Here is an 18,703-nt window from a genome sequence, read left to right on the forward strand (position 1 = left end):
GGCGCTGTTGAGGAGTGGTGGGAGAAGGGAGGGGCCTAGAAGGAGGCTGGGAAACAACATCCAGAGATTTTTTGGGGTAAGGGATGGTCAGCAGGAGGTGGGCCAGGAGCCAAGGAAGGGAGCGCTTACAGAAGAGAGAGGTCATCAGGGTCATATGTCGCTGAAAGACCCTGGAGGATAAGGCCTGACCCGTGGTCCGTGGATTTGGTATTACTGGGTACTTGGCAAAAACAGGTTGCCCCACTGCGGGAGTGGAGGAGCTGACGCGACATTAGGACATGGAGATGGCGAGAGGAGAAGTGGGAGTTAAGGAGAGCGATGCAGGGTCCTTGGGCCCTCAGGCTACCAGAATTCCCCTCCCAATATGGAGGGATTTCATTTCTAGCAGTCAGCGCCATCTAAAGATAGGCCGAGTGTGTGGGGAGGTAGTGAGTTTCCCGTCCTCGGAGGTAGACAACCAGACCCACTGCTGCCCAGCGACTCTCACACTTAGCGTGGGGCAGGCTGTTCATAAGAACCTGTCCCTTGCCCTTCTCAGCTAGGCTTGGTTGGTCCCTTGCATCACAAAAGCCACCTAGAGGGTCAGTCTTGCTATTTCTAGTGTCCAAAGAGCGTCCTTCAGGGACACACACTCTCACACACTCACGCTCGGGTGGTCCTGCACAGGTTCACACAGCTACCCCCAGACACAACATAAAACCTGTCTCTGTCTCCCGGTGTGGAGGGAGCCACAGCACCTCTCCCGGGTTATTCCCTCAATTCATTCCCTTACCCGCTCTCTGCTCTTCACCCCACCCCCACCCCACGCCAGCATCTCGGTGCCTCCCGCAGCATCGCGTCCGTCTCCCTGCTTCTCTGGCTCTGCCCTTCCCCACCCGCCTCTAGGACTCGAGTTCCCCTCTCCCCGGGTCCCCCTCCCCGGACTACAACCCCCAGGCGCCCCCAGCCCCCGGCGCTGCGCATGCCCCCTGCTCCCCGCCCCCTCCAGGTTCCCCCCTCCCGCTCTTCCTCCTTACCTCCCTCCGCCCCCCTCCCCCGCGCTTCGGCTCCCGCATCCCTCCATCCAAGCCTGTGCCGCAGCCGCATCGCCACCGCAGCCCCGGCAGAGCCGAGCCCGGCCCAGGCCCCTGCTCCTGCCCGGCCCTCGACCCTCGGCCCGCCGCCCCCGGCCCCGCCCCCGCCCGCGGTGCTCCCCGGGCGGCTCCGGTGTCCCCCCGGCGCCCCCAGACCCCGGCCTCCAGCACCGAGGCAGGAGGACGAGGAGGAGGAGGAGCCGTCGCAGGATGAAGGATCGGACTCAGGAGCTGCGGAGTGTGAGTTTGGGGGTGGGGAAAATGGGAGGGACCCCAATGTTGGGGGAGCGCGTGGGGTGGATTGGGGGAGGTGCCGGGATGTGGGGGCAACTGGAGGTTGGTGGCAGGGGCGCCACGACATCGGGAGGCACCTGATGTTCTCCAGTGAGCATGCATTTTGGGGACAGTGGCCGGAAGGGTTGGAAGCCCATAAGACACAGGGGGCGGTGGACACCCCGCGTTCCCAGCAGGGCCCGGAGTTTAATCTGGGGATGGGAAAGAGTGAGTGTCAGGAGAGAATTGCAGGGTGCTGTCAGCCCTCCGCGGGTTGGCGGAGTTGGAAGGGTGAGGATGTTACTGGGCCAGGCAGAGTCTGGCTGGACCCAGAAATGGGGGTGCCATGGGAAGGACACAGGCGGGGACTGAGATGCCAACACCTGGCACTGAATGAAGTGCGTGTGTGTGTGTGCACGCGTGTGTTGCTCTCTGTGGGGAGGGGACACCTCTCAGAGATAAGAAGGGAAGGGGTGGGCTCAGAAGACAGCCAGAGGGCCAGGGCCTGAGACGGGGTGACCCCAGAGGTGGGAGATGGGGTTGCAGAGGAGAGGGGAGGAGATTCCACTCACCGGGCCGGAATTGGGTTGTATGCCATGGACTGTGCGCTGTGGGGGTAATTGGGGCATCCGGAACAGTCCGGGCCGGCTGACGTGGGCCCCTGGTCGGCAGGCCTGAAGAGCCCACACTCCAGGAGTCTGGCCAGGCAGTTAGCTGTGTTTGGGTGACGGGGGAGGAGGGTGGCACGGGTGTCTGCACTGCAGGCTGCCGTTTGGAGGGGCCGGGGAGTGGGGCCTTGATGAGAATGGTCTCTGGCACCCAGACAATGCTGGAGGATTTGGAGAAATGACCTGAGATTCCAGGAGGCAGAGCTGACAGCCTGCTGTGTGCTCAGATTTTGTGGACTTATGTTCATAAGGTACTAGCCCCAGACGATCTACCCCATTTGACGGATAAGGAAACTGAGGTCCAGAGATGGGCAGGAAGTTGTCCAAGGTCACCAAGCAGGTGGGAGGATCTGACTGGACTCTGGGTTTCCTGTCTGCCGTGTTGACATGTGTCTGTGTGTGTTTTGGTCTTTGAAACAGAAGTCTCAACACTGGGGGTAAAAAGCTCTGTCTTTGGAGAGCCCCCTGGATTTGAGGGTGGGAAGACAGGTTACAGAAAGACAAGAGGAAAGAGCTTGGAGGCAAGTGGTTGTTGTCTCTGGGGAGAGATGGGTGGGCAAGTGGGAAGGAAGGCGGAACTGCTGGGTGAGGGAGGGAATTTTAAAGGTTTATTTCTTTATGAGACTTGTACTGAAAAGGCATCAGGAAAATGACAATAATAAAAACAACCCACACTCATGTGCCAGACATTGTTCTAAGTGTTTTATTCACTCATTTTGATCAACCCTAGGAGGTTGGTACGAGTATTATCACATTTTATAGATAAGGAAACTGAGGCCCAGAGAGGTTAAGTAACTCGACCAAAGTCACGTAGCTGGTAAGAGGCAGCCAGGCAGGCTGGCTGCAGCATCAGTGCTCTAAACTACCCTTCTCTCACGATGCAGTTTTCCTCCAAAGCAGAAAACCATCCATAACCTCGTTAGACCTTCACCAGCCTCCTGGTAAGACAGGCAGACTGAAAGACTGCCTCATTTTATAGCAGAGGAAACTAAAGCCCAGAGTGGTTAACTAGCTTACCCAAGGTCACACAGGTAGCAAGTGAGGAGTCTAAATTTGAACCCAGATCCCCTGCTGCCAAGACTCTTCCATGACTCCAAAACCCAGAGAAATGGACACTTGGGGTTGGAATGAGATGGTGGAATTGTGGAATAATTCGAGCGAGAGAGGGAGGGAGGGAAAAAGGAGGAAGGAGGAGGCTGAGTGGGTCAGGGGACCCTGCGCAGAGGTGAGGAACCCTGTCTGCTGGGGGCAGCCAGGTGGAGGAGGTGGGAAGCGGTGTGGAGAGGTGAGGGGGCTGGGTGAATCCTGGTAGCTCTGGTGTTAGTCACATCTCAGGGAAACGAGATCTGGGAGAGGGTGGGTGGGGCAGCAAGAAGCTGCCAGATACAAAGAATACTGAGGGTCTCCCTGCCTGTGCTGAGAGCAAGAAGGCTGGGAGGCAGGAGAGATTGGGCAAAGTGTGGGAGGCCTGGGAAAGGGGCCTCTTTAAAGCTCAGAGGGCTGGGGGCGGGCAGTGGTGGGAGGGGATGTCAGCCCCAGGGGCCTGATCATCTTTCTAAAAGTGCCTTAGAGTTCCCAAAGGGTTCTCAGATCTGTTTATCATGTAGCAGTTGAGGGCACAGATTTGGGATTCAGACTGTCTGGGTTCAAATACTACCTTTCCTACTTCCTGTGTGACCTTGGACAAGTTGCTTAGCCTCTCTGGTCCTCAGTTTGTTTGTTTTTTTGTGAGTTGAGAGTAATTCACACTTTGCTGGGTTGTCCTCAGGGTTGAAATGAGTTACTATGCAAAAAGTACCTAGGAGAAGGTCTGGTGCCCAGCTGTTCTCTATGAGAGTTTGTTATTCCACAGCTGACTTGTTTATTTCTGTGGAACTTCACATCAGCCGCCTGGGCAGGATGTGACTCTGAATTATTTTGGAGTCAGTTGAGGGCCACCGAGGTAACCTGACTTGCCCAAGGTCACACAGCTGTTAATGGCAAAGCCAAGGTTGAACCGGGCTTTTCTGTCTCCAGTTCATCAAGCACCTTTGGTTTGGACCTGGGAGGCGCTGGGCTGGTGTGGAGGTTGTGATGGGGAGATAACCAGCTGGGGTGGTGTTCCAGGGCCCAAGGCCCTGCAGGGGGAGAAGGGGGGAGCCAGTGAGGTAGAGAAGAAGGCTGGTGGGGAAGCGAAAGCAACCACGAGGTGGGCTAGAGCCTGTGGGGCGGCCATGTGCTGGGAAGGCAGGAGACAGAAGAAATGGGCAGACTGGGAAAGGGGGAAGGTGAGGCCCGCTTGAATCTGAGGCCAGGTGGGAACGGAGGCTGTCACAGGTGTAGCACTGTGTGTAGCACTGAGGTATGGGACAGGCGCAGTAGGTGTTTTAGAAAGGCAGATCTGAAATGACAGAAGGAAAGAGTGGCCCAGTGTGCCAGAGAAGGGGCAGGGACCCAGAGGACCCGGGTGATGGGTGGCACCGGTCAGCAGCACTGGGCTTGTTTCTGCTATTCCAACACCAAGTTCACCCCGGCTCGAGGTGCTTTGCCCTTGTTCCTTCTGCCCAGAATGCTGGTCCCTCTGCCTGAGATACTGTCCCCTCCACTTTGAATTCTGTGTTCTCCAGACTGTGGCACAGTTGACTCCTTCAGAACTTAGCTCAAGTGTCACCTCCCGGAAAGGCTTCCCCCCCACCACCATCCTGTTGCCCATTTCTCTCTCTCCCATCTTCAGGTTGATCTCCCTTCTGCTACTTAGCACAACCTGAAATTGTCTTGTTTCTTTGTCACTGTCTGTCTCCCTTCACTGGAATGTCAGCCCCTGGGACGCAGCCCCTTCTTCCTGCCTTGCTCACCTCTGTTTGCTCAGCAGCACCTGGAGGAGGACCTGGCACAGATCACACGTACTTGTTCGATGAATGAAAGACTCGGAGGGACAGAGGGAGGGGAGGGAGGCAGTACGTGGCCAGGCGGGAGAGGCAGAGGAGAGAGGCTGGGGTGAGGGCCAGGCCGGAGGACAGGTGGACAGCAGCGGGGTGCTGTGGAGAGAAGCTGCTGCCTCTAAGTCCAGCGACGACACTTGCAGCCCTGAGGAGCCCGTGTGAGCACGTGTGTGTGTACATGGGCCCCCTGTGTGTTTACACACACACACATGCCCACACACTCTGTGACTTTCCTATCCCCCAATTCCAGTCCCTTTCCTCCTGTCACCATCTGTCTCTTCGGTCACTGGCATGCTGGCTCCGGCGCCTCCTTCCATCTCCGCATCAATGTTGTCTCCTGCCGCTGACACCCACACGAGGGCCGGTGGTGTCTCTGGTGGGGAAGGACTGAAGCTAGAGGTTTGGCTCTGATGACCCCTATCCCAAGGTGGTTCCAGAAGGGCTCTCAATCCCTTTGAGGAGTTTGCAAGCACCACCCTGTCAGCACCACCAACTGTGTGGTCTCTGGCTTCCATCCCTCTCAGCCTCAGTCTCCTCATCTGTCAAATGGGAATAGCAATAGTATCTACTATAGTGGACATCGGTATTAAATGAGAAATGCGCGGCATTGTAACAGGGTCCATCTCATGGTGATCAGTGCCTGTTAGATGTGTAAGTCTTATCTTCCTCTTTTTGCACACGAGGAAACGGAGGCTGAAATTTTCCGTAAAGTGGATTGGGGTACACTGGGTCATCTTTTCCTGGGTAGTCTCATTTACCCACAGCCTGCTTTCTTTCTTTCTTTTTTTTTTTTTTTAAAGATTTTATTGGAGAAGGGGAACAGGACTTTATTGGGGAACAGTGTATACTTCCAGGACTTTTTTCCAAGTCAAGTTGTTGTCCTTTCAATCTTAGTTGTGGAGGGCGCAGCTCAGCTCCAGGTCCAGTTGCCGTTGCTAGTTGCAGGGGGCACAGCCCACCATCCCTTGTGGGAGTCAAACCGGCAACCTTGTGGTTGAAAGGACGCGCTCCAACCAACTGAGCCATACGGGAGGCAGCTCAGCTCAAGGCAGCCCAGCTCAACACTGCCGTGTTCAGTCTTAGTTGCAGGAGGTGCTGCCCACCATCCCATGCGGGACTCGAGGAATTGAACTGGCAACCTTATGGTTGAGAGCCCACTGGCCCATGTGGGAATTGAACCAGCAGCCTTCAGCTTTAGGAGCACGGAGCTCCAACCGCCTGAGCCACCGGGCGGGCCCCTGCTTTCTTTTAGGCTGGCCAACTTCTTCCAGAAATGGAGGCTGTACTCATGACAGAACACCCACACCTCGGAACAGGGAGGGCCCCTGGTGAGCACACGACCAGCCAGAAAAGAGCTGAGATATTCCTAGGGTCACACAGCAAGTCAGGTGGAGGCCAGAATGCCTGGGTTCTTTCCACAGCCAGGTACCTCCTACCGGCGTTCTGTCCTGGCCACAGGAGGTGAGCAGCAGTGAGGACAGCAGAACGGCCTCTATGGGGCCAGGTAGGAGTAGAAGGATGGAGGGAGGAAAGGAGCCTGGGATTTAGCAGCAGACAATTCAGGTTCCACCCTGGCCTTATTGGTTGTGAAGCCTCAGGCAGGTGAGGCAGCTTCTCTGAGCCTGTCTCCTCACCTGTGACATGGGAGCAAGGGGTAAGCCAGCCCCTGCTGAGCTCTTGTTCTCTTGCTGGCAGCATCAGGCATTCTTCCTGGCTGGTTTCACTGCTGGTCTCACCATTTGGGGCTGACATCACTGCCAGTCAGCAAATACAAAGGCTGTGGCCTTCTGGCTGCTGACCTGGGCAAGTTCTTTAGCCACAAGGCCTCAGTTTCCCCATCTATAAAAGGGGGCTATAATGTCTACCTCACGGGGTTATGTGTAAGAATTAAATGGAGAAATCTATGCAGAGTACAGAGAATGGTCTCCCTGACATGCTAGGTAAATGTTTGCCATAATTTATAATTACATTGGTCAATGGTGCCCATAGAGTTTTATGAAGATTAAATGAGATAAGAAGGAGGTAAGGACTATGCAGTGATGCTAGTAAATGAGAATCTTTTGCTAGGATTTCAGGGCACAGAGCCTCACCCAGATGGGCCTGAGCAGAAGCCACCTGAGAGGGAGAATAGCTGGGAGGGTCGAGTGGGGAGGCATGTCTTAGATGCCGTGGGTCTCAGCCCCTTTCAGCCTGGGTGACCTCGGACAACTCACTTTCCCTTCCCCGCTCTGACCTCCTGGTGCCTCATCTGTGAAATGGGGACAATGACATTTGCTCCCTCTTTCCCAGCAGGGTCCGTGGGGGTGAGGATCAAAGGGAATATAGATACCAAAGTGTTGGTAAACTGTAGAGGTTGTTAGCTGTCAGCTTCCTGTAATTACTATACCAAATAAGCCACACTTGGGCCCTCTGCCTTTCTTCCTATCTCAAGGTCAGGGAAACAGGAAGCCCAGGATGCCTCAGGGCAGAACCTAAGGGGACTGGCTCAGGGAACAACAGGAGAGAGAGAAATTAGACTTCGGGAAGTCTAAAGTCAGCATGAGGAAGGGAAAGAGAGAACGGGAGAGTTTCCAAGCACCTCATTACCTGTGGGCAGCTGGGCTGAGGCTTGAAGGCACAGAAGGGGCAGAAGAATGGCTTTTGGCGTTAGGGGTGGGAGACCTCGTGGGGCAGCTGGCTCTTTGAGGACAAAGCATCACGGGAGGCCCGTAGGGCCTCAGAGATGAGCCAAACGTCCCAGAGCCTCTGAGGGTCCAGGTCTGCTGGGATGGTCCTGGGTCCGGTGGCAGCTTGAGAAGCCAGAAGTCCCATCAAGGTCCCCAAGCCCCGGCTGGTGCCACGTCTACTTCTTGGGCAGCTGTGGGCAGAGATGGAAGAGCCTCTCTTTCCCAGTGGGTATTTGGGATTGTCTGGAAATTAAATGTAAGCGCTGACCACACTTTCTGACACTTGTGGGGCCCAGTGTCTATGAGGAAAAGCCTGGAGTTTTGGGGCGGGGCTTGGGCAGAAAACTGGGGTGGCTTTGAGAGTGTCCGGCTGCGTCTCCTGTGGGCTTGCGGCTCTTCCGCTGCTGTCGGGGTCTCTGCTGATTCTAAGTGTACTCGGCTGTCTAGATCTCATCTAGGTCCCATCTGGCTCTGTCTGGGTTCGATCTGAGCTGTCTGGTGTCTGTGTGCGCCGAGTCTGGTTCAGTCTGACTGTCTGGCTTCTGTTAGGTCCGGTCTGTGCCCTGTTTGGATCCGTTGAGGTTGAGTGTGAGCTCTTCTCTTTAGAGCCCAACTGGCCATACCCCAGGGAGACGCTTTTTGGATCTGGTCTTGATTTTATGCAGGCTCTGGGCGTTAAGAGGCTGTCGGAGTTTTGGCCAGGTTCTTTCTAGAAATTAAGGTGAACCGTGTTTCCGTTTCCACTGGAGCTGATTAAGGCTCCAGATGTAATTAAGCTTGAAGGGCTCAGCTTTTGTCTTCAGCCTTCTGTCCCAAGCATAGAAGAGTCTTGAGTCGGAGTGTGTAGCACTGGGGAGCTCTCCCTGCCCCCGTATCCTCTTTCCCAGATCTGAATGAGTGTGCAGACCTGAGGCTGGAGGGGCTGGGAGAACAGGCTCAGAGGGCCCTGCAGAAGGTCCCTGGGGCGCTGGTGACCGGCTGTGTCCACACATGGCAGCATGCAGCTCTGCTGTGGGTCTGTGTGCGGCTCAACGTCAGCATGTCGCTGCATCTCCGTGTGGGTGTCCGTGGGCCTGTCTCTGTGTGCCTTGTGTGTCAGCCCTTCCGTCTGTGCCACTAGTCTGCCTGTTGGTGGAGGTGTGGGTGGGTACGTCCCTTTGTGTCTCTGAGCCCTGGGGGCGGAAGGCTGAGCAGCTGCAGGTGGCAACTGGGAAATCCAAGCAAGTGAGAAGAGGTGGGTGTGAAGTTGGAAGGGTTGCTTGACAGCAAGGGAGAGTGGGGAGGGGCAGAGCCGAGGGGGTGCAGGTGGGCGAGAGGAGGAAGACCGGGAGCGAAGCGGGTCAGGGTGATGCTTGTCTCTCCTCCAGCCCTCACTGGGCCTGACTGCTTGCTCAACCCATTGCCTGCAGCTGGCAGTGAACTGACCTTGCATCGGGGACAGTGGCTGGAGGGGAAGAGGAGGGGAGCCAAGTGAAGCTGGGGCAGGAGGAGCTGGAGGGAGGGCGGAGAGGGTCAGCCACCTGGGGCTCCATCCCAGGCCTCTTCTCAGAGCCCCGAGTCAGTTATTGCACAGCTGACATTCAACTGGTTGTTACAATATTGAAATCCTTCCATCTACTGGTTGGTTAATAGCAGGTGTTGTGAGTGCCACCTGTCTCCAGGTGACTGCATTCAGAGGGCCGCATCCACCCCGAAAGGATGCCTTTTGCTGATTCCCTCCCAAGTGTCCTTTGGCCTATCAGCTCCCTGGCCTCTGGACCCTGCTGCACAAGACACGCCGCGTTGGTTCTGACTGCCTGGGGCCCTGGCTGTGCCCCCTACACACGACCCCTCTCAAGACCCCTGCTCTGAGCCTAGAGCTGGGTGGGGGCGGCTCATGGTGTCTACCTTTCTTTGCTCCCTCCAGGCGAAAGACAGCGACGATGAAGAGGAGGTGGTCCACGTGGATCGGGACCACTTCATGGACGAGTTCTTTGAACAGGTAACAGAGCTTCCAAGGCCCCCAGACCCAGGACGTGGCCCCCAGCCAACAACTCCCTTCTCTCTGCCCACCGCACCCCGCGTTCCCCGTTCTCTACTCCCAATACCCCTCGGTCCTTTATCAAGCCCTCTGGGTCTGGCCCATCTCCCTGACCGAGCCCCCTGGATGCCCTCGCCCGGCCTGAGGACTTGGCCGGCATAGCTGATTCGCTGCTGCAGGTGGAGGAGATCCGGGGCTGTATTGAGAAGCTGTCAGAGGATGTGGAGCAAGTGAAGAAACAGCACAGTGCCATCCTGGCTGCCCCCAACCCAGACGAGAGTGAGTGCAGCTGCTCGGGGGCTGTGGGTGCTATGGAAGGGGTCCGGTCCCACTCAGACCTCTCATCCGCCCTGCCCCGCTCCTCTCAGAGACCAAACAGGAGCTGGAGGACCTCACTGCAGACATCAAGAAGACGGCCAACAAGGTTCGGTCCAAGTTGAAAGGTGAGGACTGCCATCCCCCGATGAGGAGAAAAAGTTTGCCTTCCAGTGAGTCAGGCAGGCCTTCCCCGTCAGGAACGTCTACAGACTTCTAGAAGCCAGATTCCTAAACAGGGAGAAAGCACAAGACCCCAGAGTTCCCTCCTTGCTTCCGCTAATCAGGGAAATGCAGAAGAGGAGGCTGTGTGTTCAGATTGCATTGGAGCTCTGCCGGTTCCATCAGCGTGAAGGTCCCCCTAGAAAAATAGAGTCTTCCAAGTGGCTTTAGTTTCATTGAGGCCTCATTTCTCCAGAGCAGGTGCCAGGCCTAGCACTCAGCACCCAGTAGGTGGGTTCAGCAAATGCTTCGGAATTGGTATCCTCGGCTCAGGACAGATTGGACTGTGTAGCTGACATCAGGGGCTGGCAGGCTTTCAGGAGGGACTTGCCAAAGACTCATGGATTCACTCTAATTTAAGGACTTGGGTGCTGCTGATAGCCCCTTTTCCCCAAAGCTCTGTGGGTTGGGGACCCTGTTGTCTGCTGCCACCAGAGGAACAGCAGCGTTCCCGTGATGCAAATTTGTATGGTCATAGTAATTCGGCATCAGAAAACATTTGCCAAGCACCTACTCCACCCACGGCCCATTGCCGGGCTTTGGGGAAAAGGAACCATGTCGAATGACTGGCCCTGGCCCTCTGACCTTGGTCCAGGGAGAGGGGGATAGAGGACTGGATGCCCTCCTGGACTCAACAGGAGGCCGTGTGTCAGCCTCCAGGGCGGGTCTGTAAAAACATAGCTTTTGCTGGGAAGGAAAATGACCTAAACTGGAAACACATTCAGTGCACATCCCGGCAGACAGAGGCCAGCTTACATCATTCGTTCATGCTGGACAACTACCCTACCCTCAGCTTCCTCAGGAGTATAGTACGAAAAACTGAAGCCGTTTCAAAACTGGCTTTTTTTTTTTTTTTTTTTTTTGGCAGCAAAATTCTTTTTTCCCCAAATAAAATCTTACAAAGAATTCCAGTATATACAGCACGTTTAAGTCAGGCTGTTCTGGGTGAACGAGGGTCGGGGCGCCCAGGGCTCCCCTTCACTCCTATTGATAGCCCCTGAGGTGCCTTCTTAGAAGCAGGGTGCCATGGGACAGCTGAAAAATCCCTGGGCGCAACGATTTCTTTGGGCCCATCAAGCTCTGACCTTAATAGTTTCTAGTAGACCACGAGGAAGGCTTCATGATTTAGGGGTTCAGGAATAGACCAAGAAAGAAACTAGGACAAGTGGCAGTGGCTTAGCGATGCCGACCTTCCAGACCTTCTCAGAAGTTTCTCTTCATCGTCTTCCTCCAGCTATGGGGTGGCACGGGCTCAGGCCTTGTGTGTGGCTTTGAGTGAGTTTTTCACCCCTTTGAACCTCAGTTTCTAGTTTGAAACATGGGCTGATATCACTGAACTCCCAGGATTGTTGGAAGAAGTCAGTGAGCCCCTGTAAAGTAAGGGACCCCTTCCTTCAGGGTGACGCCCCAGCCCCCAAGTCTGACAATAGGGTTCCATCCTGGACGAGAGGTCCCGTATCCCCGTATCCCCCGTATCCCCGGGTGTGTGTTCCTGTGCTTTTCCTGCAGCAGCTGGGCCCCAGCTGTCACTCAGTCACTGCCTGATATTGCTGGCAGGGAGGCTTCCGGTGCCATCCCGCCCCCTCTGCTGCCAGTAGAATGGAGAAGTGATGGAGGCTCTTCCCGGTCGGAGAGGGCCTGTGATTCATCCTGCTGCGTTTTTGTAGCACAGTAGATCTTACCTCAAGCTCTTTTTTAGAAAATCTGAATACGTGTCGGGAGTGCTTGATCCGGAAGGAGGAATCCCAGTTAATCTGTGCGCTTTCCCAGACATCCTTTCAAAGTGGGAATTCCCAGGACAGGGATCCCCTTGGAGGGCAGGGGGCAGCTATTTTCTCTGTGGGAACATCTACCCTCTCACCCCTGAATTTTCCAAGGAGAGGGTGGCCACTGGAACCTGACTCACCTGGGAGTACCTACCTTCGACCAGAAAAATCCCAGGGTGGGTTCCTGCCCCTTTCCAGAAGATGTAGGAAGTGGAGTCCTCTGCACACAGGGGACCTTCATGGTGCCCTGGGCCCACACCCCTCCTGAGATTGGGCCGCAGTCACAGCTACCGGACTTTCCAAGACCCAATCTTTCCGACAGAATAAATAGATCCCCTTCTGTCTGCTGAGCTGCCGACCTGCAATCTCCCTCCTACCTGCCTTCCGGACCCCCTCAAACGTCTGTGCCTTGACTCGCCCCACTCCTGTCCCATCCTGGATCTTTTACCATCTGTCCTCGCCACGGGTGTGACATCTCTTCACAGGCCTAGGGCCTGCCTCGGGGTGTCGGCCCTTCAGACATCCCGGACCCCCGCCCCACACGCCCCTGGTCTCCCGCGGGTCACTGCGTCCTCTCTCCCGCAGCGATCGAGCAAAGCATTGAACAGGAGGAGGGGCTGAACCGGTCCTCCGCCGACCTGCGCATCCGCAAGACGCAGGTAGGAGGCGGCGGCCAGGCAGGGACTGGACCTGGATGGAGCAGGGGAGGAGAGGGAGGGGTGGAGTGGGCGGGCCGGAGCGGAGCTCGAGTCCGGGGCGTGGCCAAGGGGCAGCCGGGGCGGGGCTATCACGGAGGGCTAATGGGAGGGGGGCGGAGGGCTAATGGGAGGGGGGCGGGGGGGTCCCTCGGGACTCCAGCCAGGGCCACAGCTGGTCTGGTCGTAGGACACGGGGCGGCTGGTGGGGGACGGTGCACTTGTGAGGGGTGGGTGTCACGGCACTGTCCCCCCTTTCCCACCCGTCCCCCGCACCGCCGGCTCAGCCCCTCGGTCTGTGTGTGCTCCCTGCCTCCTGATATGTGTACCCCCACCCAGCACTCCACACTCTCCCGGAAGTTCGTGGAAGTCATGACCGAATATAACGCGACCCAGTCCAAGTACCGGGACCGCTGCAAGGACCGGATCCAGCGGCAGCTGGAGATCAGTGCGTGTGCCCCTCCTCCAAGCTCCCCAGGCCGCCCGAGCCCCTTCCAGGGCCCCTTCCAGGCCTTTCTTCGCAGAGGGGGCGCCTGGCCCAAGGCCGGGTGGAAGGGTGGTCTCCCGGGTCCCTGCCCCATCCCACCACCCCAGGCCCCAGGCTGGCCCAACTCCGGAACATGAGCTCTTTCTCCCCACAGCGGGAAGGACTACGACCAATGAAGAACTGGAAGACATGCTGGAAAGCGGAAAGTTGGCCATCTTCACCGACGACGTGAGCTCCAAGTGGGGGTGGGGCTGTTTTTGGAAAGCCTTTGCCTCTCCTCCCCAAGCTTAGGTTGGGCTAAAGTCCTAAGTCTACCCTGGAATAACAGTCAGCGGGAAGCCTGGATCTGGGACTGGGGGAATTCCATGGAGGCCCAGCCGGAAGGCACCCCCCCTAAAAACGGCTCAGTAGCGTGCCAGGCGCTGTTCTAAGCACTTTACACATTTACACTTACCTACAAAACTCATTTAATCCTGCCCACAACCTCTGAGGGAGCCACATTTCACTGATGAGGAAATCTGGCCAAAAAGGTTGAATAGCTTTCAGTGGTCGCACAGCTGGGGGCAGGGCCAGGATTTGGTTCAGAGTCGGATTCCTGGGTACTGAGATACACAGCTCCCTATTGAAGCAAGTCATTTCACCAAATGACTAATGTGCTGCCATCCTGAAGATTTTTTAAAACCCCTATTTGGGTTTTGCACACTGCACTGCCCGTGGCATCTTATGTATGAATGGATGGGCTTCCCCAGCTGTAGTTCCTCTTCCTCTTTGTTAACTTTTGCCCTCCTCTACCCAGTTCTGTTGATCTATTTCTGTTTCTGGTGGCAGAATAGCTCTGGTTAAGGTTTCTAGGCCAGGATTAAAGTATGTTCAGTGACTGTCTAGCAGGTTTCAGCAAGTTGTGGCTTAGATCATTGGTCTTCGTTAAATGAGCTTTGACCAATTCGATGGTGAGCAATTAGCCTGGAGCCCTCCCAAACAGCTGTGTCCAGGCTGTGTGTCTGTCTGAGAATGGAGGGAAGGCCGGGATGGTTCTAAGGAGACAGGGCTGAGCCCAGCACTGCAGGGGAGCCAGCCGGTCATTCCAAGGCAGGGTGGTCTCCCTCCCACTGACAACGTGAGGCCTGTGGTGCACTTCTTTATGGGGTTTTCCCCCCATCTCATGGCATGGGGATCCAAGGGACTTGTGGGCACACTGCCTTCTCATCAGGGCTCCTTCTCTGCTTGCCATGCTCTATGCTATGTCCACTTGCATTACCCTGTCTGCCTGACCAGATGGGAGCCCCCATCCTGGTGGGGTCCTCGAGCCCTGTCTCCCTGCTGTATGTGGTACAGGGAGTCCTGGGCTGAGGACAGGTTTTGCTTCCTATAATTTAACAGACTTCTCTTGAGCGTTTCATGTGTGTCAGAGACTGTTGTAATCAGTGTACACATATTAAGTCATTTCATCTTCTTAACAGACCTAAGGTGGGCACTGTTATTAACCACATTTCCTAGGTGGGGAAACTGAGGCCCCGAGAGGTTAAATAATTTGCCCACAGTGACAGCCCGATTTGAACCCAGACACTCTGGCTGTAGAATCCAAGCTCTTATGGGGGTGCAGGGTGGTGTTCAGCGCCCCCTCCCCTCATCGCCCTAGATCAAAATGGACTCGCAGATGACGAAGCAGGCCCTGAACGAGATTGAGACGCGACACAACGAGATCATCAAACTGGAAACCAGCATCCGCGAGCTGCATGATATGTTCGTGGACATGGCTATGCTTGTGGAGAGCCAGGTGCGGCCTCTGCCCTGTGCGCCCCGCCCCCATTCCCCTGCAGCCCCCTTCCAGCCCGGCCCCACCCCTCCCTGTGCACATCCCCTCTGCAGGGCGAGATGATTGATCGCATCGAGTACAACGTGGAGCATTCAGTGGACTACGTGGAGCGGGCTGTGTCCGACACCAAGAAAGCTGTGAGATATCAGAGCAAGGCCCGGAGGGTGAGCCAGGGCAGGGCCGTGGGCAGGTGGGCGCAGCCGGGGCGCGGCTGGGGGCAGGCGTGGAGGGTGAACCAGGGCGGGCCGTGGGCAGGTGGGCTGGGCCAGTGATGAACCCCCCCCCCCCCACAAGGCCTTATCTCTGGCTCTGACCTCTGCCTTCTTCTGTTTTCTCTCCCCTCTTTTCCTCACACTCTCCTCCCTGTCCGTCTGCTTCTCTCTCTCTCTCTCTGTCGCTCTCTTTTCTTCTCCTTCTTCCCGGTGGCCCTTTCTACCTACAGAAGAAAATCATGATCATCATTTGCTGTGTGGTGCTGGGGGTGGTGTTGGCGTCATCCATTGGGGGGACGCTGGGCTTATAGGCCCCCCACCCCTGTCTCCCCAGACCCTTCCCCCACCACATTGGGAGCAATACCCCCACCACCCCTTTCACTCCACTCCCCCTGCTCCAGGCTCAGCCCCAAGACAGACCCAGGCAACCCTCCATTTCCACCCCCATCAGACTGGAGTCCCGGACCTCGGCGCCGTGGATCACCCCGCCCTGCCCATAAATAGCAGGCGTGCACACACATGCACACCAACATGCATGCCGCCGGTGCGTGCTCGAGATGTGTGGACAGCCCAGCGTGCGTGCGTGCGTGCCCGTGCCCGTGCGCGTAGATGTGTCTGGAGGCGCCGCCTCCCCCTTCTTGCCCTAACCTCAAGTCTGTGTGTTGTCTGAGCTTCCCTCCCCACCCCCCCATTCACTTGGTTGTTGTGTAGACCGTGGCGGGTATAACACAGCAACCCACCAAGCCCTGCTCTGTCTTCTCTGTGTGTATGTGTGTGTGTGTGTGTGTGTGTGTGTTCACACAATTTGTGTACGTGGACTTTTGTGTTTATTTGAATCTAAGGCGACAGCACTTCTCTCACTGAATCCCCCCCATGTCTGCTACAAAGGGGGTGCGTTGTGAGTGCACAGACGCTCATGCTCACATTCCCAGAGGCTCCAGGCACACCCCAGTGTATGCAGAGCAAACTTTCCTGGCTTAGTCGCCCAGGCATGTGTCCTGGGGCGTGTGGTTGTGTGTGTGTGTGTGTGTGCACATGTGTGTGCCTTGGAGTTCTGCCAAGATGAGTGGCAGCGTATACGTTTAAATAACCGAGCTTGGCTTGTGCATACATTTGCATTTCCCCCAGCAGGTGATGTGAGAAACGTGCGTGTGTCAGGATGTGTCTGAAGTGGGGTTGGGACTCCCTACTGCACTGGCCCCGGGTTTGGGTGGCGCAGCCTTTCTGTGCCATCTAGACTATGTCCTTATGTGTGCGTGTGTGTGTGCACGTAGATGCTTTCTGCGCAGTGTGTTTCTGGCCCCCTGGGTATTACGTGCACACACGTTTCCCTTTAAGGACTTGTACCCATCCAGGTTGGTTTTGGTGGGTTTGTTGCCCTCCCTCTGCCCCGTCGCTGGAAGGGCCTCCTACAGCCACGTCGTAAACAGGGTTTCCTGCCTTGTCACGTCCAGCCCTGTGCCCACCAGCCCACATGCTTATCTCCCTGTTTCCACCACACGCCAGGCTGCACCGTAACAGCTGGTACAGGCCAGGGCGGAGGGGCTCACGAAGGTGGCCACACACACACACGCACACACACACACACACACCGGAGCGCACGTGCATGCTGACACACATGGTTCCCACACAGGACTGCACCCATTTGCACACGAATGCCTCCTGGAAGGGCTGTTGTGAGAACGGCAGTGCTGAGGCGAGTGGCAGGGGTACTCCCAAACGCACTGAAAATGACAGCACCCCTGCCTTCCTCACACCACAGAGCTGGGAGAGGCCGATACTGGCCCCACTGCCCTCCAATGCTCTGGGCTATGCCTTGGGGCTCTTGGGTTTGGGTAACTCTATTTCTGACACTCTGGAGTGGCTGGTGTGGTAGCAGCCACTCAAGGTGGGCTACGTCCCAGGATCCATCTTCTCAAATGTCTACGATAGCTGTTCCCCCAGCAGGGTGCGACTGGGGGTGGGACACGGGCCAGGTTTCGGATGCTAAGGAAAGAGCTAGCTCCTCCCTCATGTAGACAACCTATGCACCGGTGTGTGTGTCTGTGTGTGCGTTTGGTGGCAGGTGGGAGGTGCGTGGGCAAAAGACAATGTTAGAAGCCCCCCAGGCCACGGCCAAGAAACATGGACACACAAGTAAGGACTGTATTCTGCCCTGGGGTTGGGCATACATATGTACGGGGTGTGGGCAGATTGTGTCCCAGGGTCTTACTTCACGGGAAATGTGTGTGTGTGTGTGTGTGTGTGTGTGTGTGTGTGTGTGTAAGAGGCAGAGAACGTAGACGTGACCTGGAATAGTTACTCTCCCCACCCCCGCCCCAGCTCAGATAGCCAGCTTCTTCCCTACTTGGCTGTTGGAGCCCCACCTGTGTGTGGCCCACACGTGTAACCCAAGGTGGCCTGGCCTGGGGAGGGCCTCTGGCTGCCCGCCACTCCCAGAATGCCCTTCTGCAGGGCGGCAAGTTTGCCCATGTCTGACTGCAGCCCTCCTGCTCCTTCTCAGGCTTCTTTGAGACCGGCCGAGCCGCCCCATTTCCTCTTGCTGCCCAGCCAGGACCCTCTTTCAGCCCAGGTGTTTCTGGAATTCTCACAGCCTAGGGGCTGCAAGGAGAAGGGTGGGGCCATGGCTGGAGTGAGGCCACTGCCTCCTCGAGTGGTAGTGGTTCTCTAGCTGCCCATCTCTGGGCCTCAGTTGGACTGGAGGGACCCCGAGGGTCTGCTATGCCCCAATTTCCACAAGTCCCGTGCTCGTTGTTTGCTTGGTGGCTGCTGTATCTGTGTGTGTCCTGGAGTGTTGTCTGGGGGCTAGTGTCTTTTGCATGTTCTCAGAGGAGTGTGTGCTGCCCACCCTTCCCACACCTACAACCACGTGTGCCCCGTGGGTGGTCCCGGGCCTGGCCAGGGCTCGTTGCTTCCCTTCCCCCTTCTCCCTAGCCCTGCCTCTCACGAAGCACACTGCGCGTGTCCATCCCATGTGCCTGTGGGTTGACGCACACTCTTGCCACGCCTTGAGCGTGTGTACATGATGTGTTCTATGCATTTACCCTGCCCCCCCCGCCTGCCCCGCAAAGGACAAGATGGGTGGCCCCCGGCTCCCTTCTCCCCCACCTGCCCCTGCCCGCTGTGCAGCCGTGTGCGTTGGCGTGTGTTTCCGTGTCGCTGGCGTGTCACGTGATGTAGCCGTGTTTGCTGACATGAGCCCCTACCCCTTCTGTTTCTCCATTGGTTTCTAGAGCTCTTTTCCTCCCCGGAGGGGACAGGACTCTCGGGGCCTGGCTGGGGGCCCAGAGCCAGGCCACCCTCTCCTGTTAGCCCTCAGAGACCCATTTCTCTCTATTGGTGACCAAGTTGCAAATGGATAAAACACAGGAAAATTCTGCCCTCTCTCCCCAGCCCTGCATGTCCTGTCCCCAGAGCCCCCCACCCCCACCCTGGGCCGGGTCGGGCCCCGTGGGACGGGAGAAATAGCAACCAATCCAACAGCGGGCATGCTGCGTGCTGACTTCCTTCTGTCCCCACAGGGGATGGGCGCCGTGGGGTCAGGGAGACACATGGGGGTAGGTGGGCTG

General features: G+C 56.8%; 1 protein-coding gene across 2 annotated transcripts; it reads left to right on the top strand.

Annotated features, from left to right (window-relative positions):
• Window positions 1-1,136: 1,136 nt before the first annotated feature.
• On the top strand, window positions 1,137-18,640 carry STX1B (syntaxin 1B). 2 transcript variants are annotated; one of them, XM_033102125.1, is made up of 10 exons: window positions 1,137-1,313; window positions 9,508-9,582; window positions 9,801-9,900; window positions 9,990-10,064; window positions 12,510-12,583; window positions 12,959-13,067; window positions 13,261-13,334; window positions 14,746-14,883; window positions 14,976-15,086; window positions 15,365-15,985. In XM_033102125.1, exons 1-10 carry the CDS (start codon window positions 1,284-1,286, stop codon window positions 15,443-15,445), a joined length of 867 nt encoding a protein of 288 aa, XP_032958016.1. In that variant the 5' UTR covers window positions 1,137-1,283; the 3' UTR covers window positions 15,446-15,985. The 2 variants fall into 2 exon arrangements, with proteins under 2 accessions (XP_032958016.1, XP_032958014.1); XM_033102123.1 differs by lacking the exon at window positions 1,137-1,313 and adding an exon at window positions 1,435-1,574 and having other exon boundaries at window positions 15,365-18,640.
• The last annotated feature ends 63 nt before the right edge of the window (window positions 18,641-18,703 follow it).

Source organism: Rhinolophus ferrumequinum (genome assembly GCF_004115265.2).
Source record: "Rhinolophus ferrumequinum isolate MPI-CBG mRhiFer1 chromosome 15 unlocalized genomic scaffold, mRhiFer1_v1.p scaffold_54_arrow_ctg1_1, whole genome shotgun sequence".
Classification (NCBI taxonomy): Eukaryota; Metazoa; Chordata; class Mammalia; order Chiroptera; family Rhinolophidae; genus Rhinolophus; species Rhinolophus ferrumequinum.

Coding starts and splice junctions, on each gene's coding strand:
- STX1B (XM_033102123.1), top strand. CDS start 1,464: ATGCATTTTGGGGACAGTGGCCGGAAGGGTTGGAAGCCCATAAGACAC. Junction 12,584..12,958: donor TGCGCATCCGCAAGACGCAG/GTAGGAGGCGGC, acceptor ACCCCCACCCAG/CACTCCACACTCTCCCGGAA. Junction 13,068..13,260: donor CCAGCGGCAGCTGGAGATCA/GTGCGTGTGCCC, acceptor TTCTCCCCACAG/CGGGAAGGACTACGACCAAT.